Raw genomic sequence first — 26,819 nt, 5'->3', positions numbered from 1 at the left:
GTTAAAGGGAACCTGTCACCTGAATTTGGTGGGACAGGTTTGCGGTCATATGGGCGGGGTTTTCGGGTGTTTGATGCACCCTTTACTTACCCGCTGGCTGCATGCTGGCCGCATTATTGGGTTGAAGTTCATGCTGTGTCCTCTGAAGTACACGCCTGCGCAAGGCAATCTTGCCTTGCGCACGCGCAGTTTGCTTTGCCTAACTGCAGGCAAAACTGAAAAGCCTTAGTGCGCATGTGCCGGCACACTATGTCCCGGAACACAGCAAAATACTTCTGGGACATAGTGCACCGGCGCATGCGCACTAAGGCTTTTCGACTTTGCATGAACTTCAACCCAATATTGCGGCCAGCATGCAGCCAGCGGGTAAGTAAAGGGTGAATCAAACACCTGAAAACCCCGCCCATATGACCGCAAACCTGTCCCGCCAAAATCAGGTGACAGGTTCCCTTTAACACACGGACGTCATTTCCAAATGGATTTTTTTTTTATACTATCAGCATAACCTCAAGCATATTTAATATTAACACAGTACACATGCGATTATGCTGATTATTTTGCAGGTGCCAAGGCTAGTAACTGCCTGCAGGTGGTTATTCTTTTTTCAGTATGTACATATATTCATTATGTAAACTAGGGGGCAGGTCAGTGAGGGCTCAGTGACCTCTCAGCAGTCTGCATTATGAATACCTAATCAGAGCACCACACAAAGACCCCCCACAGGGCACCCCAGAGCACAAGCATATCATTAACTCAAAATTGAAAATAAAGATTAAACAACCACAAGACATATTTCATCAACAAACGCATCATTTTAACCAGTATAAAGGCATCAACATGACTCTGTAGGTTACTGTGCACAATCCTGCTGACAGGTTCCCTTTAAAGCGAACCTGTCAGCAGGATTCTGCTAAGTAAACTACAGACCTTTTCATCTTGCCGCAGTTCTATTGAGTAAAAGGATACCTCAGGTGAAGAAATCAGTCTTGTGGTTCTTGTGTAATCAGTGTTAGAACTTTTCAGTTAATGATATGCCCGTGTTCTGAGATGGGATTGTGGGCAGAGACTTATCTTCCTGCTCTAAGCCAGAGATACCAAGGAAAGCACAGAGTCTCTATGATGAGGAACATGTTCGTGCTTCGTAGCAGCCTGTAGGCAGGTCTTACCTTGGTATCCCTGGCTTAGAGCAGGAAGATAAGACCCTGCCCACTGTCCCGCCTCGGAGCAGGGGCATCTCATTAAGTGAAAACTTCTAAGACGGATTACACAAGACAGATTTCTTCACCCCAGGTATAATTGTAATCAGTTTAACACTGCCAACCTGACAGTGTCTGTAGTTTAATTAGCAAAATCCTGCTGACAGGTTCGCTTTAAAGAACTGGAAGGTTCTGCATGTGTGAACAGTGTATGTTGTTCTTGATAATACACATTTTATATTACAGAACTATACAATGTAACTATAACTTACTCGCTCATGTTGAGTGTCAAAGTGATGTCCTCATCTTTTGAGAATAACAAGATTAAGAAATGATATCGCGTCTGTCCCTGTTTGATTGGAGGATCCAAGCTTATCTGTAACAAAGCACAACCTGCTCTATGAATCTGGTTTTCATTTCCATCATGCTGCTAGAGAATAGACACTGGGTACACCTGCCCACAGTATAACAATGCAGGCACATGAGCCTGCTACCCAGAGACACTCAGTCGAGGGGTTCAAGAGAGGCCTGGATGTCTTCCTGGAGCAGAACAATATTGTATCATACAATTATTAGGTTCTGTAGAAGGACGTAGATCTGGGGATTTATTATGATGGAATATAGGCTCAACTGGATGGACAAATGTCTTTTTTCGGCCTTACTAACTATGTTATGTTACTATGTTATGTTACTTTCTACCGGCCAAGGCGGTTCCTTATAGGGCACAAGACTTTAAAACTAAACATCAGGGGCCATAGATGCAAGAGAAGCCATTAATCGCACTTAACATTCTTACATTGTTGTTGGTACCCTTGAAATTGTTATAGAAAAATAAGTATTTCTCTCAGAAAATCATTGCAACTACACATTTTGCTATACACATTTTAGTGATGAGCGAGTGTGCTCGATACTCGAGTTTCTCCGAGCATGCTCAGGTGGTCTCCGAGTATTTGAGTGTGCTCGGAGATTATGTTTGAGTCCCCGCAGCTGCTAGACAGCCTGAATACATGGGGGGATTCCCCAACAAACAGGCAATCTCCACATATATTCAAGCTGTCTAGCAGCCACAAATCCTGCAGCTGCGTCAACAAAAACTAAATCTCCGAGCACTAACAAATACTCAGAAATCACCTGAGCGTGCTTGGAAAAACCTGAGCAACGAGTATACTCGCTCATCACCTGTTTATTTCCTGTGTGTGTACTGGAACAACACACACACACACACAAAATAAGAGGAGAAATGATAATTACTTAGCGGTAATTTGATTTTCCTGATACCCATGACAGCACCCATGATAGAGTAGAATCCGCCCCCATTACTGGACAGGAAGCCCCAGCACAAAATAAAAACGCAACTCCCCACCTCTTCCTCCAATGTGGTTTCCAAGAGTCAAGTAAGAGTCACCCAATATTACATCATTATTGTTATTTATACATTCACTCAAGCCCATTCTTTGTGAGAAGAGAAGATTGAGAACCACCAAAGGGAGGGAAAATTAGGGTGCGGTCATGGGTTTCAAGAAAATCAAATTACGTGTAATTATTTTTACCCTCATCCATCCATGACAGCACAATACAAGAGACGATAACTAGGGAATCCTCTAATATGGAGGGAACACCATGGGGCAGCACGGTGGCTCAGTGGTTAGCACTGTAGCCTTGTAGCGCTGAAGTCCTGGGTTTCTAATCCCACCAAGGACAACATATGCAAGGAGTTTGTATGTACTCTCCGTGTTTGCGTGGGTTTCCGCCGGGTTCTCCGGTTTCCTCCCACATTCCAAAAGACATACTGATAGGGAATTTAGATTGTGAGCCCCATCGGGGACAGCGATGATAATGTGTGCAAAAACTGTAAAGCGCTGCGGAATATGTTAGCGCTATATAAAAATAAAGATTATTAGATTAACACCCGTTTAGGATCTTACACCTGAAGAAAGATCCCCAGAATATTTTAGTTCAACAAAGGGCGATTCAGGAATAAAGTTCGTTTTAGATATTCCATCAAGATAGGTAATCGATTTGGAGCTCCAAAAAAAAAAAAAAAAAGCATTAATAAGAGTAAAAAAAAATAATTATTTTACTTTTTTCAACTATTTCCTTTTACAGATAGGGTCTATATTTACAGACTTCAATTTTATGTATGGTTGGTTATCTTAGGCCGGGTTCACATTAGTGTTTCTGTGCGCAGTGTATGATCCACATGCGTCATGCGTACATATCTTTAACATGGTGTACGCAGGGATCAGTACACATGCGTCGTTTTGCGGTTTCCGGCGAATGCAAGATGTTGCATTTTTTGAGGCGTCACATATTGCGCAATCATGCGCATGATTGCGTCAAAAAACGCATTACTGTCTATGGTAAAGCACTGGTACGCAAGGAGCTGCATATGCATGCGTTCGATACGCATGCGTACTTTAGACTGCGTATATCTGGGAAATGATGCCACCAACTCCACCATGCGCATGAAAAAAAAACACAAATGCATGCCAAAATGCATCTAAACACATGCACACGCCAGGGCTGTGGAGTCGGAGTTAGTTTTGGTTGGAGTCGGAGTCGATAGAAATGTACCGACTCCAGCTTTAAAAAAAACGTATTCATATTTCATAATTGAACTTTCATATGAATTTTATAAATGTTACTCAAATATATATGTTCCATCAAACTATGAACAACAGTGATAAGCAGTTCTGCTAGAGATAGAGACATTTCTTAAGGTACCGTCACACTGAACGATATCGTTAAAGATATCGTTGCTTTTTGTGACGTAGCAACGATATCGTTAACTAAATCGTTATGTGTGACAGCGACCAACGATCAGGCCCCTGCTGGGAGATCGTTGGTCGCTGGGGAAAGTCCAGCACTTTATTTTGTCGCTGGATCTCCCGCTGACATCGCTGAATTGGCGTGTGTGACGCTGATTCAGCGATGTCGTCACTAGTAACCAGGGTAAACATCGGGTTACTAAGCGCAGGGCCACGCTTAGTAACCCGATGTTTACCCTGGTTACCGTTGTAAATGTAAAAAAACAAACACTACATACTTACATTCCCGGTGTCTGGTCAGGTCCCTCGCCTTCAGCTTCCAGCACTGACTGGTGAGCGCCGGCCAGCCGTAAAGCAAAGCACAGCGGTGACGTCACCGCTGTACTTTACGGCCGGCGCTCAGTCAGTGTGGGAAGCTGAAGGCGAGGGACCTGACCAGACACCGGGAATGTAAGTATGTAGTGTTTGTTTTTTCACATTTAAAACGGTAACCAGGGTAAACATCGGGTTACTAAGCGCGGCCCTGCGCTTAGTAACCCGATGTTTACCCTGGTTACCCAGGGACTTGAGGATCGTTGGTCGCTGGAGAGCTGTCTGTGTGACAGCTCTCCAGCGACCAAACAGCGACGCTGCAGCGATCGACATCGTTGTCGGTATCGCTGCAGCGTCGCTTAGTGTGACGGTACCTTTACTTCTTGTGTGTCACTGTTCTCCACTGCCCTTATCTAATCTTATACTTGGTTAACCTCATGCTGCCCCAACCCCGCTACTTACAATGTATGAAACTGAAAAACACAGCCAGTACATTTCAGCAGAATTTTTCATGTGCACTAAAAGAAATTGAGAAATTTGACCATTCATCAAAAATGACAGTGCAACAAGCGATTCCTCTGTATCCTGACATTGTCAGAGATGTTGCCCGAGTGGTTACTGCTTTGCCACCAACCCAAGTTAGTGTAGAGAGATTGTTCTCTGCTCTCAAAATAATTTGATCGGATTTGAGGGCATCCATGAAGGAGGATCTGACAGAGGCAATGCTTTTTCTGAGGACAAATTTATAGATTTCTTATTAACTGCATAACAGTGTTTATTGCATATTTACTTACAAGAGTTTAGAAAAGTTTATAAAAGTTATTTGCTATATTCTAATAAATATAGTTTTTGCTCTAAGTGGTCTGATTACTTATATGATGGTGAGAAACTGAATAATCACGATGTTAATATTTGACAACAGTAAATTTATTGTTACGAATTGGCCATTTATGAAGGAGCCGGAGTCGGAACCTGATAAAATCCAGGAGTCGGAGTTGCAACTGTGGCTTACCGACTCCACAGCCCTCTCTGTAACCAGGCAAAAGCCAAAGCACCCGCACTGTGCACACCACTGAGTCATACTCCACCGAAGGTCCCATCAAGTCCCACTGTGAGGCGGACAGCCGAGGAAAATCCTAACGTGTCAGGCTCTTCCACAACTATATATAAATGCCACTGATGCATGTCAATACAGCCTATTTTTAGGGAAACACCCTATACTGGACATACAAAATGACAGGGAACTACTCCACTATACAATACATCCTACAAAGAAAATACGGAGTATCAAAGAACCCAGACGTAACAAACTAAATAAAATATAACAAATTTTATTAAATAACCTTGTAAAGAACAATAATGACAAACATAACATACAAGGGACACGTCTAGCACATGTACGGCAGACAGCAGCCACTGCAAATAACACCATGGGTATCGAAAGGGCAGGAACTATAGACAGTGTAAAGGAGGCATGCTAATCCATGATAAATATCAAAATAAAGTGCATAGTGCTCTTAGAGGACTAATATATACCTCCTCTCACCGCAAGACCTTAATACGAATCACACCTAAGATCGGTAAATGTAACGATCATCACTATTTTGCCCATCTTACCCGAAAGAGTGTGGTGCCAGTGTGTGTCCGGCGGCCCCGACGCGCGTTTCGCGTGGGCTTCCTCGGGGGGTCGTGTTTCGATACCCATGGTGTTATTTGCAGTGGCTGCTGTCTGCCGTACATGTGCTAGACGTGTCCCTTGTATGTTATGTTTGTCATTATTGTTCTTTACAAGGTTATTTAATAAAATTTGTTATATTTTATTTAGTTTGTTACGTCTGGGTTCTTTGATACTCCGTATTTTCTTTGTAGGATGTCTTCCACAACTATGAAGCGACCCGAAAACCTTCAGGCAGGCTAAACATGAGCCAACCAAAAAATGTATTCAGAGAAGGTAAACATAATGTAATAGCTTTATTAATATGTAATCAAAAACCATGATAAACACATGATTACACAACAAAAGATGAAAACATGAAATTAAAACCGTATATGTATGAGGGGGGCAGTGTATGCTAGATGAATTGACAAAAAAGAAAAAAAATCAAGGTGCAATAATTCACCGTTGGGCTGCTGTACAATACAGGATAATAATACCATAGTGCATTAAGTAATGAAAAAAGTGCATAGTGCAGTCATCTTCATTATACCTCGTACAGATAATATCTTCATTATACTAATAATATCCAAGTGGAAAATATATGGTGTATGAAGAGATTAAGTAAGTTAAAATCTGAATAGCCAGAAGCCACAATGAGTATTGATCATATGGATAGATATTGCATCAATACAACATAACATCAATACCAACCCAAATGGCATACCACTGCCCCCTCACACCACACTTGGGTATTCTTATTAGTATAATGAAGATGACTGCACTATGCACTCTCATTACTTAATGCACTATGGTATTATCCTTTATTGTGCAGCAACTCAGTGAATTTCCTGTCCACATAGCGTAATTCGTATTATTGCATATTGATTTTTTTCATTTTTGCCAATTCACCTGGCATACCCTGCTCCCCTCACACATATACCGTTTTAATTTAGTTTTTTAATCTTTTGTTGTATAACCACGTTTTTATCATTTTTTTATTATATATTAATAAAGTTATTACATTATATTTACCTTCTCTGAATACATTTTTGTTTCGGTTGGCATTTATATGGTACTAGATGGTGGCCCGATTCTAACGCATCGGGTATTCTATAATATGTATGTATAGTGTATAGCACAGCCCACGCAGTACATTGTCCAGACACGTAGTATACAGCACAGAGCCACGTAGTATACAGCACAGAGCCACGTAGTATACAGCACAGAGCCACGTAGTATACAGCACAGAGCCACGTAGTATACAGCACAGAGCCACGTAGTATACAGCACAGAGCCACGTAGTATACAGCACAGAGCCACGTAGTATACAGCACAGAGCCACGTAGTATACAGCACAGAGCCACGTAGTATACAGCACAGAGCCACGTAGTATACAGCACAGAGCCACGTAGTATACAGCACAGAGCCACGTAGTATACAGCACAGAGCCACGTAGTATACAGCACAGAGCCACGTAGTATACAGCACAGAGCCACGTAGTATACAGCACAGAGCCACATAGTATACAGCACAGAGCCACGTAGTATACAGCACAGAGCCACGTAGTATACAGCACAGAGCCACGTAGTATACAGCACAGAGCCACGTAGTATACAGCACAGAGCCACGTAGTATACAGCACAGAGCCACGTAGTATATTGGCCAGTCACATAGTATATTGGCCAGTCACATAGTATATTGGCCAGTCACATAGCATATTGGCCAGTCACATAGTATATTGGCCAGTCACATAGTATGCACCATATACGTGTTAAAAAAACAAAACAAAAAAGAATTAAAATAAAAAATAGTTACATACTCACCTTCTGGAGCCTCCGGATCGAAGCGGCCGGTTACAGACGCTCCTCGCGCGCTCCGGTCTGAAGATTGCATTGCGGTCTCGCATGTCATCATCTCGCGAGACCGCACTGCATGCAACGGTCACCAGGGCGTCGCGAGGAGCATCGGTAACCGGCCGCTTCAATCTGGAGGCCCCAGAAGATGAGTATGTAACTTTTTTATTTTTTTATTATTTTTAACAGATATTTTTACTATTCATGCTGCATAGGCGGCATGAATAGTATAAAGTTGGTCACACAGGGTTAATAGCAGCGTCAACCGAGTGCGTTACACCGCGGTCAACGCTGATCGGAGGGGAGTACGAAGCGGGCGCTGTGACCGGAGGAGTACGGAGCGGGCGCTGTGACCGGAGGGGAGTACGGAGCAGGCGCTGTGACCGGAGGGGAGTACGGAGCGGGCGCTGTGACCGGAGGGGAGTACGGAGCGGGCGCTGTGACCGGAGGGGAGTACGGAGCGGGCACTGTGACCGGAGGGGAGTACGGAGCGGGCGCTGTGACCGGAGGGGAGTACGGAGCGGGCGCTGACTGTGGAGAGGAAGGAGCGGCCATTTTCTTCCGGACTGTGCCCGTCGCTGATTGGTCGTAGCAAAACAGCCACGACCAATCAGCGACTTGGATTTCCATGACTGACAGAGGCCGCGACCAATGAATATCCGTGACAGAAAGAAAGAAGGATAGACGAAAGTGACCCTTAGACAATTATATAGTAGATTCATAGGTTATTATATTATTTATGGTATTTCTTTTCTATATAGGTATTCTTAGTTTAGGCTAAACATGAGACCTGAGGTGGCATGTCAACCATGAGACAAAAGGCCAGATTTGAAGTGGCAGACCAACCACCAGAAACGAAACAAGATCAAACAGCCGAGCCACAGAGGCTCACCAGCCGAGCCACGGAGGCTCACCAGCCGAGCCACGGAGGCTCACCAGCCGAGCCACGGAGGCTCACCAGCCGAGCCACGGTGATTCAATACACAAGCACTATGCAAGACTTTGTTTTTTATTAAACACAGGATCTGTTGACAAGACAGACTCTTTTAGCCAACTAAAGGTACCTTCACACTCAGCGACGCTGCAGCGATACTGACAATGATGTCGATCGCTGCAGCGTCGCTGTTTGGTCGCTGGAGAGCTGTCACACAGACAGCTCTCCAGCGACCAACGATCCCGAGGTCCCCGGTAACCAGGGTAAACATCGGGTTACTAAGCGCAGGGCCGCGCTTAGTAACCCGATGTTTACCATGGTTACCAGCGTAAAACGTTAAAAAAACAAACACTACATACTTACCTTCAGCTGTCTGTCCTCCGGCGCTCTGCTTTCCTCTGAACTGTCAGCGCCGGTCAGCCGGAAAGCAGAGCGGTGACGTCACCACTGTGCTTTCCGGCTGGCCGGCGCTGACACAGGATGCAGGAGGAGTGCAGAGAAGCAGAGCACCGGGGACAGACAGCTGAAGGTAAGTATGTAGTGCTTGTTTTTTTAACGTTTACGCTGGTAACCATGGTAAACATGGTAAACATTGGGTTACTAAGCGCGGCCCTGCGCTTAGTAACACGATGTTTACCCTGGTTACCAGTGAAGACATCGCTGGATCGGCGTCACACACGCCGATCCAGCGATGTCAGCGGGAGATCCAGCGACGAAATAAAGTTCTGGACTTTCCTCAGCGACCAACGATCTCCCAGCAGGATCCTGATCGTTGGTCGCTGTCACACATAACGATTTCCTTAACGATATCGTTGCTACGTCACAAAAAGCAACGATATCGTTATCGTTATGTGTGAAGGTACCTTAAGCCAAACCACCCAAGCGAGAATTGCCAGGCTGCAAGCCACCAAACCACAAAGCTCTAGGCCAAATATAGGTAGATACTGAATCATTAAATGTAGATTCTCCCAGACTAGTTAGAATTTCTAAGCCTAACTGGGTCCCTGTACTCATTGCCTTTCTTACTAGAGGTTGCTATAGGATACAACATAGTGTTCCATGATTAATGGCTGCTGTTCCAGCCATGTGCTCAAGGCTCTTACATCAAGAGGACAGGAAACCACATTGAAAGAAGAAGTGGGGGTTTCTTTTTTATTTTGCGCTCGGGGTGTCCTGTCCAGTAATAGGGGAGGATCCTATTCTCTCGTGTGCTGCCATGGGTGACGGGAAAAAATGCAAATTTGACAATTTCACACAAAACTCCAAAAGTGGTCAGGAGAAATCGTTGGCACCCTCAACTTAATACTTGTATTTATTCCAATGGATATGCATCCCGTATACACTCGTGTATAAGCAGAGTTTTTCAGCACATTTTTTTGTGCTGAAGACACCCCCTCCTCGGCTTATACACGAATCACGGTCCAGAAAGCTGGGAGACTGTGGTGGAGCATCGGGTGTCTGGTCCATTTTGGGGGTTTTATGTGAAATTATGTGCAATTTGCCCTTTTATCCTTCTGTTACTTTGTGTTGTTTCAATTTACACAAAGGAAATAAATATGAGTATAACAAAACGTGTAATTGCAGTAATTTTCTGGAATAATTTTGACGGTGCAAACACTTTCGGCCATAACTGTATAAACAGACTTACCACGAAGAACATCTGACGCTGGTCCTTATGAGGCAATAAGAAAAGCCGGAGCACAGTTGTGTATGGTATTTTATAATCAAAGGTTTTTCCGTGCAAGTGGAGGAAGGATGGATAGATTCGTATGTCATAGCGACCACGGGGAGTAAGGCACTGCAACTCCCGAAATATGCAGACTGCGTCGCCTGTGGCCTGGATGACGTCTGCCTTGGAGAGGACGTTTTTAGCAAAAGCCTAAATGCAGAGGGAGAAATGCAAGTAGATGACAACAAGAACAAACAAGCAGACATTAGGTAAATGGTTACCCCAAAAGGATCTACACAGGATGTTGCAGAAAACCTCCCAAAGATGTGCACTAGAATCATTTACAAACCACTGAAGTAGTAACAACACAGGTACCTTCTGAAAGAGCAGATGAGTATAGACCACGTGTGGAATGAGAATGGGGATTGTATTGGCCATGGTGATTCTCAGAAAGCAAGAAAATGATGAGGAATCCAGCTCAACAAGATAGTGAAAAAAAAAATTTCTTTATTCACTTGGAAAATAAATGTGTTCAGTGGAGGATAAAAACATCAGCAATTACATAGAATAAAATGCGATATCAACGCGCTTCTGGTGACCAAGCACCCTTAGTCATGACTAAGTCATGACTAGTCATGATCTCGTTGAGCTGGATTCCTCATCATTTTCTTGATTCTTCCACGCCATGACATCGGTTTCGTGCTCCGAGTCTCCAAGGATGTCGACCATGGTGAGCTGGACTTTGTTGGATTTTATTGTCAGAAAGCACATTAAAAACTTCATCATAAATGTATTTATTACTTATACAAAACTAGCAGATAACACAACCTGCAAGCAAAAGCTTCCTTGGGAGAGGTGCAGATCTGAAGTAAATCACATCACCCATGGTCATTGTCCATACAGATAGTTACATGTCTAAACAACCCCTTGTAAAACAACCCCATGACAAAGCTAAGTGCGAAACGAGTGTCTGGTGAGTTTCTTTCATTGACTTGTGAGCCCTTTCCACTTGTGCACTTACATTTCTTATGGGAGTTATGCTTTTTCTACCTCTTGATACTTTTATTTTGACATATTGTCTGCTTACCACTTACATGGTTTTATGCCAATTGGTATCCGTTTAACCCCTTCCCGACCTTTGACGCATACGCTGCGTCATGAAAGTCGGTGCCATTCCGACCCATGACGCAGCATATGCGTCATGGAAAGATCGCGTCCCTGCAGATCGGGTGAAAGGGTTAACTCCCATTTCACCCGATCTGCAGGGACAGGGGGAGTGGTAGTTTAGCCCAGGGGGGGTGGCTTCACCCCCTCGTGGCTACGATCGCTCTGATTGGCTGTTGAAAGTGAAACTGCCAATCAGAGCGATTTGTAATATTTCACCTAAAAAAATGGTGAAATATTACAATCCAGCCATGGCCGATGCTGCAATATCATCGGCCATGGCTGGACACACTAATGTGCACCCACCCCACCCCTCCGATCGCCCCCCCCCTGCCCCCCGATCTGTGGTCCGCTCCCCTCGGTCCTGTGCTCCGCTCCCCCGTCCTCCTGCCCGCTCCCCCCGTGCTCCAAACAAACCCCCCCGCACTCCGATCCCCCCCCGTGCTCCGATCCACCCGCCCGCACAACGATCCCCCACTCCGTGCTCCAATCCACCCCCCCGTGTTCCGATCCACAACCCCCCCCCCCCCGTGCCCTGATCTCCCCCCCCCCCCCCTTATACTTACCTGGCCTCCCGGGGACCGTCCGTCTTCTTTCCTGGGCGCCGCTATCTTCCAAAATGGCGGGCGCATGTGCAGTGCGCCCGCCGAATCTGCCAGCCGGCAGATTCGTTCCAGAGTGAATTTTGATCACTGAGACTGGTTATATCTCAGTGATCAAAATAAAAAGAAAGTAAATGACCCCCCCCCCCTTTGTCACCCCCATAGGTAGGGACAATAAAAAAAAATATATATTTTTTTTTTCCACTAAGGTTGGGGTAAGAACTAGGGTTAGGGTTAGGGGTAGGGTTAGGGGTAGGGTTTCGGTATGTGCACACGTATTCTGGTCCTCTGCGGATTTTTCCGCTGCGGATTTGATAAATCCGCAGTGCTAAATCGCTGCGGAATTATGGCGGATTTACCGCGTTTTTTCTGCGCATTTCAATGCGGTTTTACAACAGCGATTTTCTATTTGAGCAGTTGTAAAACCGCTGCGGAATCCGCAGAAAGAAGTGACATGCTGCGGAATGTAAACCGCTGCGTTTCCGTGCAGTTTTTCTGCAGCATGTGTACAGCGATTTTTGTTTCCCATAGGTTTGCATTGAACTGGGGATATATTCACATGCAGGAGTCTGCTATAGACTCAGTCTGCTGCAAATCATCTTTTAACTTCCATCTTTTAAATTACATCTTTTTAATTATGATTCTGAATTAGACTGAATTCTAGAATGCATTTGGCTACTCAGCACTACTACAATATTATCATCATCTGCACCATCTAATCGAGCTGTTCTCCTCTTCCCACAGGTATGCACTGACTTTACCCAGCTCTCCCTGGCTCCAGAATATCTCTGTATACTGCATTGATTTTCCATGGTATGCACTGACTTTACCCAGCTCTCCCTGGCTCCAGAATATCTCTGTATACTGCATTGATTTTCCATGGTATGCACTGACTTTACCCAGCTCTCCCTGGCTCCAGAATATCTCTGTATACTGCATTGATTTTACATGGTATGCACTGACTTTACCCAGCTCTCCCTGGCTCCAGAATATCTCTGTATACTGCATTGATTTTCCATGGTATGCACTGACTTTACCCAGCTTTCCCTGGCTCCAGAATATCTCTGTATACTGCATTGATTTTCCATGGTATGCACTGACTTTACCCAGCTCTCCCTGGCTCCAGAATATCTCTGTATATTGCACTGGCTTTTCTATGCTTCCCCTGGATCTGAGTGTCTTGGTGCAGCACATATAATCCTTTTAGTATGCCTTCTCACCTATGAGCTTGTTTCCACGACCTGTTTTCATGTCTCTCATTGTGTGATCCTGGCATCTCTTTGAGTGGTCAGTCTTACCCCTCCCTCACTTTATGACCTTTGCTTAACTCTCTACATCTGGTCTCCCATACCCAGCCACCCCCTCATTCACACCTGATTGCCCTTAACTGGGGATATATTCACATGCAGGAGTCTGCTATAGACTCAGTCTGCTGCAAATCATCTTTTAACTTCCATCTTTTAAATTACATCTTTTTAATTATGATTCTGAATTAGACTGAATTGGACTGGAATTGACTGGAAGGTAACAGACTACTAACCACTACAATGTTTCGGTTTCTTTTCTCTTTCACCCCCATACTACTTTCCTTCTTACAATCTCCTGCAATCCCTCCTCCTGGTAAGGAACTAGTCATTTCTTCCTCCATACTCCCCAGCCATCTCACCTTCCCCTCAGAACTGTTCCTCCACATACAATCCTTTTTATCCAGACACACACGGCCACATCATGTCCTATCCTGCTCCCACCTTCTAATGATCTGTCTGTTACTCCTCATTGCTGGTGACATATCCCCAAATCCCGGCCCTCCCCAATTCATCCCCACACTTGTTTCTATCCCCCTGCCACGATCCTCCGCACGTTTTCCCAACCACGACAACCTCATACCCATTCATCCAGCCCCCACTCCCCCGCTCCCCCTACTTGGAGCACTATGGAACGCACGCTCCATCTGCAACAAACTGCCATTTATCCATGACCTCTTCATCACCAACAAACTCTCCTTCCTCGGCCTCACTGAAACCTGGCTCACCCCCTCTGACTCGGCCTCTCCAGCTGCGCTCTCCTATGGCGGATTCCACCTCTCTCACACCCCTCGCCCCAGCAACAAACGCGGTGGAGGAGTTGGCTTGCTCCTGTCCGACACCTGCTCCTTTACTCCAATCCCGCTACCACCCTCCACTACTCTTCCCTCGTTTGAGGTGCACTCTGTCCGCATCTATTCCCCCTCCAACCTCCAGCTGGCTGTCATCTACCGCCCCCCAGAACTAGCCATCTCCACCTTTCTCGACCACTTCACCACCTGGCTACTTCATTTCCTCTCTGTTGACATCCCCACTATCATCATGGGTGATTTCAATGTCCCCATTGACACTTTCACCTCAGCTACCTCTAAACTTTTATCACTGACTGCCTCCTTTGGCCTCACTCAATGGTCCTCTGAGGCCACTCACAAAGATGGCCACACGCTGGACCTCATCTTCACCCGCCTCTGCTCCCTTACTAACCTCACTAACACACCCCTCCCCCTGTCTGACCACAACCTACTGACATTCTCGTCCCTCTCCTCTCCTAGTGTACAACCCCCACTCCACAAACTCACTCACCCTCGCAGAAATCTCAAACATCTCAACTTACAATCACTCTCTGAGTCCCTTCTCCCTCTCACAGACATAGCCTCCCTTCATGACACAGATGCTGCTGCCACTTTTTATAACACCACAATAACAACAACACTCGATTCGGCCACACCACTCATGCATAGTAAAACTCGTACAATTAACAGGCAGCCCTGGCTGACCAGCCTGACCAAAGAATTGAGACGGGCTTCCAGGATTGCTGAGCGGAGATAGAAGCGATCCCACTCTGCCGACCACTTCACTGCATACAAGCAGTCCCTCGCCAGCTTCAAGTCTGCGCTCACTGCCGCAAAACAAACTTACTTCTCATCCCTCATATCCTCCCTGTCCCACAACCCTAAACAGCTTTTCAACACTTTCAATTCTCTACTCCGTCCCCCCGCACCTCCTCCCTCCCCCCTCATTTCTGCTGATGACTTCGCCTCTTTCTTTAAACAGAAGATCGATACGATCAGAGAAAGCTTTGGCCCACAGCGCCCACTGCCCCTCTTAGCTGCTCAACCCTGCTCCTCCAAAACCAGCTTCTCCACCATGACAGAAGATCAGCTCTCCACCCTCCTGTCAAGATCACACCTCACCACCTGCACGCTTGACCCGCTCCCATCCCACCTCATCCCTAACCTTTCCACGGTCTTCATCCCAACCCTAACGCACCTCTTCAACCTCTCACTCACAACAGGTGTCTTTCCCTCATCCTTCAAGCATGCCAAGATCACACCCATCCTCAAAAAGCCCTCCCTCGACCCATCCTCTGTGTCTAGCTATCGCCCAATATCTCTTCTCCCTTATGCCTCCAAATTGCTGGAGCAACATGTCCATCTTGAACTGTCCTCCCACTTCTCCTCCTGCTCCCTCTTTGATCGGTTACAATCAGGCTTCCGTTCCCATCACTCAACTGAAACTGCCCTAACTAAAGTCACCAATGACCTACTAACTGCCAGGAGCAAGCGACACTACTCTGTCCTCCTTCTCCTGGACTTGTCTTCTGCCTTTGACACTGTAGACCACTCCCTTTTGCTACAAATCCTCTCATCCCTTGGCATCACAGACTTGGCCCTTTCCTGGATCTCGTCATATCTGACAGACCGAACATTCAGTGTCTCCCTCCCCCACACCACCTCCTCACTTCGCCCCTTGTCAGTCGGTGTTCCTCAAGGCTCTGTTCTAGGACCCCTACTCTTCTCCATCTACACTTTTGGCCTGGGACAGCTCATAGAATCCCACGGTATGCAGTACCATCTCTACGCTGACGACACGCAGATCTACCTCTCCGGACCTGACCTCTCCTCCTTGCTTACCAAAATCCCGCACTGTCTGTCTGCCATTTCAGCCTTCTTTTCTGCTCGCTTTCTACAACTGAACATGGACAAAACAGAATTCATCATCTTTCCCCCATCTCACTCTACCCCTCCACCAGACCTATCCATCAATGTCAATGGCTGCTCACTATCCCCAGTCCCACACGCCCGGTGCCTCGGGGTGATCCTCGACTCTGCCCTCTCTTTCAAGCCACATATCCAAGCCCTTGCCTCCTCCTGTCGTCTCAAACTCAAAAATATTTCCCGGATCCGTGCTTTCCTTGACCGCAACACTGCAAAAACGCTAGTGCATGCCCTTATCATCTCCCGCCTCGACTACTGCAACCTCCTACTCTCTGGACTCCCCTCTAGCACTCTGGCACCACTCCAATCCATCCTACACTCTGCTGCCCGACTAATCCACCTGTCCCCCCGCTATTCCCCAGCCTCTCCCCTGTGTCAAGCCCTTCACTGGCTTCCTATCGCCCAGAGACTCCAGTTCAAAACCCTCACACTGACATACAAAGCCATCCACAACCTGTCTCCTCCATACATCTGTGACATGGTCTCCCGGTACCTACCTACACGCGACCTCCGATCCTCCCAAGACCTCCTTCTCTACTCCCCTCTCATCTCTTCTTCCCATAACCGCATCCAAGACTTCTCCCGTGCTTCCCTGTTATGGCTGGCAATCAGGCAACACAGCGTGCAGTAATCAGCGCACATACAGAGATCTGGCAATAACCAAAAACAATAGGACGAGCTCTGAGACGTGGAATCTCTGTAGACTGCAGTACCTGATCTATCCTCACACAACTATAAGCAGCAGTGGATTGCGCCTAACAACTACCTATGCAACTCGGCACTGCCTGAGGAGCTGACTAGCCTGAAGATAGAAATACAAGCCTGACTTACCTCAGAGAAAAACCCCAAAGGAATAGGCAGCCCCCCACATATAATGACTGTTAGCAAGATGAAAAGACAAACGTAGGAATGAAATAGATTCAGCAAAGTGAGGCCCGATATTCTAGACAGAGCGAGGATAGCAAAGAGAACTATGCAGTCTACAAAAAACCCTAAAACGAAAACCACGCAAAGGGGCAAAAAGACCCACCGTGCCGAACTAACAGCACGGCGGTGCACCCCTCTGCTTCTCAGAGCTTCCAGCAAAAGACAATAGCAAGCTGGACAGAAAAAAACAGAAAACAAACTAGAAGCACTTATCTAGCAGAGCAGCAGGCCCAAGGAAAGATGCAGTAGCTCAGATCCAACACTGGAACATTGACAAGGAGCAAGGAAGACAGACTCAGGTGGAGCTAAATAGCAAGGCAGCCAACGAGCTCACCAAAACACCTGAGGGAGGAAGCCCAGAGACTGCAATACCACTTGTGACCACAGAAGTGAACTCAGCCACAGAATTCACAACACTTCCCCCATACTCTGGAACTCTCACCCCAACACATCAGACTCTCGCCTAACATAGAATCCTTCAAAAAGAACCTGAAGACCCACCTCTTCCGACAAGCCTACAGCCTGCAGTGATCCTCAACCTACTGAACAGCCGCGCAACCTGCCCTACCCTCTCCTAGTGTATCCTCACCCACCCCCTGCAGACTGTGAGCCCTCGCGGGCAGGGTCCTCCCTCCTTATGTACTCGTGTGCCTTGTTATCTGCTCATGTTTAATGTATTTGTCTATATTTGCCCCGTATTCACATGTAAAGCGCCATGGAATAAATGGCGCTATAAAAATGTATAATAATAATAATAATAATAACTGTAAACTCATGGGAAACTACTGCGGATCCGCAGCGTTTTCCGCAGCGTGTGCACATACCTTTAGAATTAGGCTACGTGCACACGGTGCGGATTGGCCGCTGCGGATCCGCAGCAGAGTTCCATCAGGTTTGCAGTACCATGTAAACATATGGAAAGCCAAATCCGCTGTGCCCATGGTGCGGAAAATACAACGCAGCGTTCCCGCGCGGTATTTTCCGCAGCATGTCAATTCTTTGTGCGGATTCCGCAGCGTTTTACACCTGTTCCTCAATAGGAATCCGCAGGTGAAATCCGGACAAAAACACTGGAAATCCGCGGAAAATCCGCAAGTAAAACGCAGTGCCTTTTACCCGTGGATTTTTCAAAAATGGTGCTGAAAAATCTCATACGAATCCGCAACGTGGGCACATAGCCTTAGGGCTAGGGTTGGGTTGGAATTAGGGTTGTGGTTAGGGTTAGGGGTGTGTTGGGGTTACGGGTGTGTTGGGGTTAGGGTTGTGATTAGGGTTACGGCTACAGTTGGGATTAGAGTTAGGGGTGTGTTGGGGTTAGTGTTGGAGTTAGAATTGAGGAGTTTCCACTGTTTAGGCACATCAGGGGGTCTCCAAACGCAACATGGCGCCACCATTGATTCCAGCCAATCTTGTATTCAAAAAGTCAAATGGTGCTCCCTCACTTCCGAGCCCCGACGTGTGCCCAAACAGTGGTTTACCCCCACATATGGGGTACCAGCATACTCAGGACAAACTGCGCAACAATTACTGGGGTCCAATTTCTCCTGATACCCTTGAGAAAATAAAAAATTGCTTGCTAAAACATCATTTTTGAGGAAAGAAAAATGATTTTTTATTTTCACGGCTCTGCGTTGTAAACGTCTGTGAAGCACTTGGGGGTTGAAAGTGCTCACCACATATCTAGATAAGTTCCTTTGGGTGTCTAGTTTCCAAAATGGGGTCACTTGTGTGGGGTTTCTACTGTTTAGGCACACCAGGGGCTCTGCAAACGCAACGTGACGCCCGCAGAGCATTCCATCAAAGTCTGCATTTCAAAACGTCACTACTTCACTTCCAAGCCCCAGCATGTGCCTAAACAGTGGTTTACCCCCACATATTGGGTATCAGCGTACTCAGGAGAAACTGGACAACAACATTTGTGGTCCAATTTCTCCTATTACCATTGGCAAAATAGGAAATTCCAGGCTAAAAAATCATTTTTGAGAAAAGAAAAATTATTTTTTATTTTCATGGCCCTGCATTATAAACTTCTGTGAAGCACCTGGGGGTTTAAAGTGCTCAGTATGCATCTAGATAAGTTCCTTGGGGGGTCTAGTTTCCAAAATGGGGTCACTTGTGGGGGAGCTCCATTGCATAGGCACACAGGGGCTCTCCAAATGCGACATGGTGTCCGCTAACAAATGGAGCTAATTTTCCATTCAAAAAGTCAAAAGGCGCGCCTTCCCTTCTGAGCCCTGCCGTGTGCCCAAACAGTGGTTTACCCCCACATGTGAGGTATCGGTGTGCTCAGGAGAAATTGCCAAACAAATTTTAGGATCCATTTTATCCTGTTGTCCATGTGAAAATGGAAAAATTGAGGCTAAAAGAATTTTTTTTGTGAAAAAATAGTACTTTTTCATTTTTACGGATCAATTTGTGAAGCACCTGGGGGTTTAAAGGGCTCACTATGCATCTAGATAAGTTCCTTGGGGCGTCTAGTTTCCAAAATGGGGTCACTTGTGGGGGAGCTCCAATTTTTAGGCACACGGGGGCTCTCCAAACTTGACATGGTGTCCGCTAAAGAGTGCAGCCAATTTTTCATTCAAAAAGTCAAATGGCGCTCCTTCCCTTCCAAGCCCTGCCGTGCGCCCAAACAGTGGTTTACCCCCACATATGAGGTATCAGCGTACTCAGGACAAATTGGACAACAACTTTCGTGGTTCAGTTTCTCCTTTTACCATTGGGAAAATACAAAAATTGTTGCTGAAAAATCATTTTTGTGACTAAAAAGTTAAATGTTCATTTTTTCCTTCCATGTTGCTTCTGCTGCTGTGAAGCACCTGAAGGGTTAATAAACTTCTGGAATGTGGTTTTGAGTACCTTGAGGGGTGCAGTTTTTAGAATGGTGTCACTTTTGGGTATTTTCAGCCATATAGACCCCTCAAACTGACTTCAAATGTGAGGTGGTCCCTAAAAAAAATGGTTTTGTAAATTTCGTTGTAAAAATTAGAAATCGCTGGTCAAATTTTAACCCTTATAACTTCCTAGCAAAAAAAAATTTTGTTTCCAAAATTGTGCTGATGTAAAGTTGACGTGTGGGAAATGTTATTTATTAACTATTTTGTGTCACATACCTCTCTGGTTTAACAGAATAAAAATTCAAAATGTGAAAATTGCGAAATTTTCAAAATTTTCGCCAAATTTCCGTTTTTATCACAAATAAACACAGAATTTATTGACCTAAATTTACCACTAACATGAAGCCCAATATGTCACGAAAAAACAATCTCAGAACCGCTAGGATCCATTGAAGCGTTCCTGAGTTATTACCTCATAAAGGGACACTGGTCAGAATTGCAAAAAACGGCAAGGTCTTTAAGGTCAAAATAGGCTGGGTCATGAAGGGGTTAATTCTGAGATTACATTTTGAATATCTTGTTATACCATTATATTAATCTCTTGCATTTATCATTTAGTGCTTAACCCCCTTCATGACCCAGCCTATTTTGACCTTAATGACCTGGCCATTTTTGGCAATTCTGACCAGTGTCCCTTTATGAGGTAACTCAGGAACGCTTCAACGGATCGTAGCGATTCTGAGATTGTTTTTTCGTGACATATTGGGCTTCATGTTAGTGGTAAATTTAGGTCAATAATTTTTGCGTTTGTGAAAAAAACGGAAATTTGGTGAAAATTTTGAAAATTTCACAATTTTCAAATTTTGAATTTTTATTCTGTTAAACCAGAGAGTTATGTGACACAAAATAGTTAATAAATAACATTACCCACATGTTTACTTTACATCTGCACAATTTTGGAAACCAAAGTTTTTTTTTGCTAGGAAGTTATACGGGTTTAAATTTGACCAGCGATTTCTCATTTTTACAGCAAAAATTACAAAACCATTTTTTTTAGGGACCACCTCACATTTGAAGTCAGTTTGAGGGGTCTATATGGCTGAAAATACCCAAAAGTGACACCATTCTAAAAACTACACCCCTCAAGGTGCCCAAAACCACATTCAAGAAGTTTATTAACCCTTCAGATGTTTCAGAGCAGCGGAAGCAACATGGAAGGAAAAAAATGAACATTTAACTTTTTAGTCACAAAAATGATGTTCTAGCAACATATTTTTTTATTTTACCAAGGGTAAAAGGAGAGACTGGACCCCGAAAGTTGTGGTTCAATTTCTCCGGAGTACGCCGATACACCATAGGCGGAGGGTGGGGGGGGGGGGATACCACTGTTTGGGTGCACGACAGGGCTCGGAAGGGAAGGAGCGCCATTTGACTTTTTGAATTAAAGGTTGGCTCCAATCTTTAGCAGACACCATGTCGCGTTTGGAGAGCCCCTGTGTGCCTAAACATTGGATCTCCCCCACAAGTGACCCCATTTTGGAAACTAGACCCCCCCCAAGGAACTTATATAGATGCATATTGAGCACTTTAAACCCCCAGGTGCTTCACAGAAGTTTATAACGCAGAGCCATGAAAATAAAAAATAATTTTTCTTTCCTCAAAAATGATTTTTTAGCCTGGAATTTCCTATTTTGCCAAGGGTATTAGGAGAAATTGGACCACAAATGTTGTTGACTAGTTTGTCCTGAGTACGCTGATACCCCAATATGTGGGGGTAAACCACTGTTTGGGCACACGTCGGGGCTCGGAAGGGAAGTAGTGACTTTTGAAATGCAGACTTTGATGGAATGGTCTGCGGGCGTCATGTTGCGTTTGCAGAGCCCCTGATGTGCCTAAACAGTAGAAACCCCCCACAAGTGACCCCATTTTGGAAACTAAACCCCCCAAGGAACTTATCTAGATGTGTGCTAAGCACTTTGAACCCCAAAGTGCTTTACAGAAGTTTATAACGCAGAGCCGTGAAAATAAAAAAAAAAAAATTATTTTTTAGCCCGCAATATTTTATTTTCACATGGGTAACAGGAGAAATTGGACACCAAAAGTTGTTTTCCAGTTTGTCCTGAGTATGCTGATACCCCATATGTGGGGGTAAACCACTATTTGGGCACACATCGGGGCTCGGAAGGGAAGTAGTGATGTTTTGAAATACAGACTTTGATGGAATGGTCTGCGGGCGTCAAGTTGCCTCTGCAGAGCCCCTGATGTGCCTAAACAGTAGAACCCCCCCCCCCCCCCCCCCACAAGTGACCCCATTTTGGAAACTAGACCTCCCAAGGAACTTATCTAGATGTGTGGTGAACATTGTCAAGTTTATAACGCAAAGCCGTGAAAATAAAAAAATCATTTTTCTTTCCTCAAAAATTATTTTCTAGCCCGCAATTTTTTATTTTCACAAGGGTGACAGGAGAAATTGGACCCCAAAAGTTGTTGTCCAGTTTGTTCTGGTATGCTGGTACCCCATATGTGGGGGTAAACCACTGTTTGGGCACACTTCGGGGTTCGGAAGGGAGGGAGTACCAGTTGACTCTGAATGCAAAATTGGCTGGAATCAATGGTGGCGCCATGTCGCGTTTGGAGACCCCATGATGTGCCTAAACAGTGGAAAGCCCTCAAATCTAACTCCAACACTAACCCCAACACACCCCTAACCCTAATCCCAACTCTAGCCATAACCCTAATCACAACCCTAACCCCAACACACCCCTAACCACAACCCTAACCCCAACACACCCCTAACCACAACCCTAACTCTAATTCCAACCCTAAGGCTATGTGCCGACGTTGCGGATTTGTGTGCGGATTTGTCCGCGGATTTGTCCGCACCGTTGTTGAAAAATGCGGATTTCACCAGCGGATTCCTATACAGGAACAGGTGTAAAACGCTGCGGAATCCGCACAAAGAATTGACATGCTGCGGAAAATACAGAGCGGTATTTTCCGCACCATGGGCACAGCAGATTTGGTTTTCCATAGGCTTACATGGTACTGTAAACGTGATGGAAAACGGCAACGAATCCACAGCGGCCAATCCGCTGTGGATCCGCAGCCAAATCCGCACCATGTGCACATAGCCTAATTCTAACCCTAACCGCAATCCTAATTGCAACCCTAATCCTAGTTCTAACCCTAACCCTAGTGGAAAAATAAAAATAAATATATTTTCTTTATTTTATTATTTTCCCTACCTATGGGGGTGATAAAGTGGGGGGGTGTTATTTACTATTTTTTTTATTTTGATCACAGTGACATGATCACAGTGACATGATCACAGTGACATGATCACAGTGACATGATCACAGTGACATGATCACAGTGACATGATCACAGTGACATGATCACAGTGACATGATCACAGTGACATGATCACAGTGACATGATCACAGTGACATGATCACAGTGACATGATCACAGTGATCAAAATGAATGAACGAATCTGCCGGCTGGCAGATTCGGCGAGTGCACTGCGCATGCGCCCGCCATTTTGGAAGATGGCAGCGCCCATGCAGAAGACGGACGGACACCGAAGGTCGGTAAGTGTGGGGGGGTGGGATCGGAGCACGGGGGGGGGGGGGGGAGCGGACAGGAGGAAGGGAGGATATCGGTGGCAGATCGTAGTCTCCAGCCATGGCCAATGATATTGCAGCATCGGCCATGGCTGGATTGTAATATTTCACCAGCTTTCATTGGTTAAATATTACGATTGACTGTTTCACTTTCAACAGCCAATCAGAGCAATCGTAGCCACGGATGGGGGCTCAAGTACCACTCCCCCTGTCCCTGCAGATCGGGTGAAATTTCGGTTAACCCTCTCACCCGATCTGCAGGAACGCGATCCTGCCATGACGCCACATAGGCGTCACAGGTCGGATTGGCACCGACTTTCATGATGCCTACGTGGCGTCACAGGTCGGGAAGGGGTTAATCCTATTTCTATTATAATATCCAATTTGTATCATGCTATTCACTCATCAGCTTTGACTATCTTTGTCTTAAAGGGACACTGTCACCTGAATTTGGAGGGAACAATCTTCAGCCATGGAGGCGGGGTTTTGGGGTTTTTGATTCACCCTTTCCTTACACGCTGGCTGCATGCTGGCTGCAATATTGGCTTGAAGTTCATTCTCTGTCCTCCGTAGTACACGCTTGCGCAAGGCAATCTTGCATTGCGCAGGCGTGTACTATGGAGGACAGAGAATGAACTTCAATCCAATATTGCAGCCAGCATGCAGCCAGCAAGTAAGGGTGAATCAAACACCCAAAAACCCCGCCTCCATGGCTGAAGATTGTTCCCTCCAAATTCAGGTGACAGTGTCCCTTTAAGTTTTGTGCCAATTTTTTTTTTTTTAATTATATCTTTAATCCCTTTCCGACATCGGGCGTAATAGTACGCCAATGTCAGACTCCCTCCCTTTGATGTGGGCTCCAGCGGTAAACCCACATCTTTCCTGGCACGTCAGCTGCTTTGAACAGCTGACATGTGCCCGGAATAGCTGCGTGTGGAATAGCGATCCACCCATGGCTATTAACCCGTTAAATGCAGCTGTCAAATGCTGACAGCGGCATTTAACTCACTCTTCCGTCCGGAAACCCACGTCACGTGATGGCGGGTCACCGGTTCATTGGCATGACAACCAGATATCTCCTGGAGACCTCTATGGTTGTCACTGCCGGATTGCTGCGAGCGTCACCCAGTGGTCGGCGCTCATAGCAAGTGAGTAATTCTACTACATAGAGGCAATCTGATTATCGCCTCTATGTAGAAAAGCCGATCAGGTTGTGGCAGCTTCTAGTCTCCCATAGAGACTATTGAAGCATGCCAAAAGAAAAAAAATAAATAAAAATTTTAAATTAAAAAATAAGAGTTCAAATTATCCCCACTTTCACCCTATTCAAAATAAAAAACCAAACATACATACACGTTTGGTATCATCGCGTTCAATAATAGGCGATCAAAAGATCGTACCTGTACCAAAATGTTATCATTAAAAATGTCAGCTTGGCACGCAAAAAAATAAGCCCTCACCTAACCCGAGATCACAAAAAAATGGGAGACGTTACGGGTATCGGAAAATGGAGCAAAATTTTTTTTTTTTAACAAAGTTTGGATTTTTTTTGTTCACCACTTAGATAAAAAAAAGAACCTAGACATATTTGGCGTCTATGAACTCATAATGACCTGGAGAATCATAATGGCAGGTCAGTTATAGCATTCAGTGAAACTGGTTAAAAAAAAAGTCAAACAAAAAGAGTGGAATTGCACTATTTTTTGGCATTTTCACTGCACTTGGGAATTTTTTTTCCCGTTTTCTAGTACAAGAAATGCAAAAACCAATGATGTCGTTCAAAAGTAAAACTCGTCCCGCAAAAAACAAGGCCTCACACGGCCAGATTGACGGAACAATTAAAAAAAAAAATTATGGCTCTAAGAAGGAGAGCAAAAAACAAAAGTCGAATATACCTCCGGGGTTAATAGAAGCTAAATTTTACTGAGTGAACTCTTGCCTTGCACTCTCTTTCAGAAGTTTTCTTCCCCTTTTAAACAAGTCAAAACCCCCCAAAAATTACCTCTACTGGATCTCCACCATCCTCTTGTGTGGGAGGGACATAGAAACGAATCTCCATGAGTGAAACATCCGAATCATCATTCTGGTGAAACTCCAGTGTAACCTCGTTCTTCCCAGTGGTACATTGAGATACATTACTTAGAGGGAGTTCAAATGCCGGCTGTTCTCCGATATCAAATGACAGTAGTTGTCCTACACAAGCAAACAAGACAAGGTTACAAAGACAGATATACTATTCTTACACCATAGTTTGAAGGTCCATCACCTTGGTCATACCACCTACATGCCACCTGCAGCCATGAGGGCAAATAAAATATATATATATATATATATATATATATATATATATATATATATATATATATATATATATATATATATATATATATATATTGAAAAAAGGAACAGCACCAAAATACTACACTGGAATGACGTGCAAAGCTTTCCACTATTGCAGGTGGTTCAAATATAAAGAGAAAAAAAAAGGAAAACAGCACAACAAAAAGTAAAAAATGTGGACTTTAATGCCTGAACGGCGTGGCAACTATATATATATATATATATATATATATATATATATATATATATATATATATATATATATATATTATATAATTTTCTAATATCTAGGTACATTATAATATTTTGGGGAAATATAGTAAATCTTATAATCAAGCAGACGCACCTCCAAACCTTACGTTGCCCCAATTCCATCCTTTCACACACAGATCCTTTTCTACCAAATCCACTTGGAAATGCGTCTTGAAAAAGTCAGAAAGCTTCTCATATTCCTGTGGAGAAAAGTAAAGAGGATTTTCTTCACAGATTAAAACCACTGCTCAGTTCACCACGTGAAAGGTTAAACTTCCAACCAACATACTTGAGTGAATGAGGCTGAAGAAAAAGAATACTTGGGGGGAGGGAAGGCGGGCTTATGTGGAAGACTATAAAAAAACACTCACCCCCTCCCTGAAGCCATCATACTTATAAACATGGCCGGCACGTGTTAAAAGTTTGATTCCGTGCCCAAGTGCTACCCGGCGCCACATGCCCTCTGACAGATCTGCAGCTGCAATATTTTCCACTTTCCCGGTCTTATTGTTCTTGTACATGAGGCCAGTCTTGGATAAACGTAGACGTCCATCGTTCTAGTACAGAAGTAAAAACAGTAGTGATAAATAAAAATGCACAAAACATCATCCAACATGACTGACAAATCAACAAGTACATCGTTTATTGTTATTAAAAAGGTACT

General features: G+C 44.9%; 1 protein-coding gene across 1 annotated transcript in view; it reads right to left on the bottom strand.

Annotated features, from left to right (window-relative positions):
* SSRP1 (structure specific recognition protein 1) overlaps nucleotides 1-26,819 on the bottom strand; it is a 71,929-nt gene that overhangs the window by 29,894 nt on the left and 15,216 nt on the right. Inside the window, exons 2-6 of the mRNA XM_069752614.1 lie at nucleotides 26,527-26,712; nucleotides 26,250-26,355; nucleotides 25,566-25,756; nucleotides 10,369-10,599; nucleotides 1,469-1,572 (exon numbers count right to left, since the gene is read on the bottom strand). Coding sequence (XP_069608715.1) covers nucleotides 1,469-1,572; nucleotides 10,369-10,599; nucleotides 25,566-25,756; nucleotides 26,250-26,355; nucleotides 26,527-26,712 — 818 coding nt within the window. The remainder of the gene's footprint in view (nucleotides 1-1,468; nucleotides 1,573-10,368; nucleotides 10,600-25,565; nucleotides 25,757-26,249; nucleotides 26,356-26,526; nucleotides 26,713-26,819) is intronic.

Source organism: Ranitomeya imitator, chromosome 2, assembly GCF_032444005.1.
Source record: "Ranitomeya imitator isolate aRanImi1 chromosome 2, aRanImi1.pri, whole genome shotgun sequence".
NCBI classification, from domain to species: Eukaryota; Metazoa; Chordata; class Amphibia; order Anura; family Dendrobatidae; genus Ranitomeya; species Ranitomeya imitator.
The sequence above is the reverse complement of the archived record's forward strand: the minus strand, read 5'-3'. Positions and strand labels throughout refer to the sequence as shown.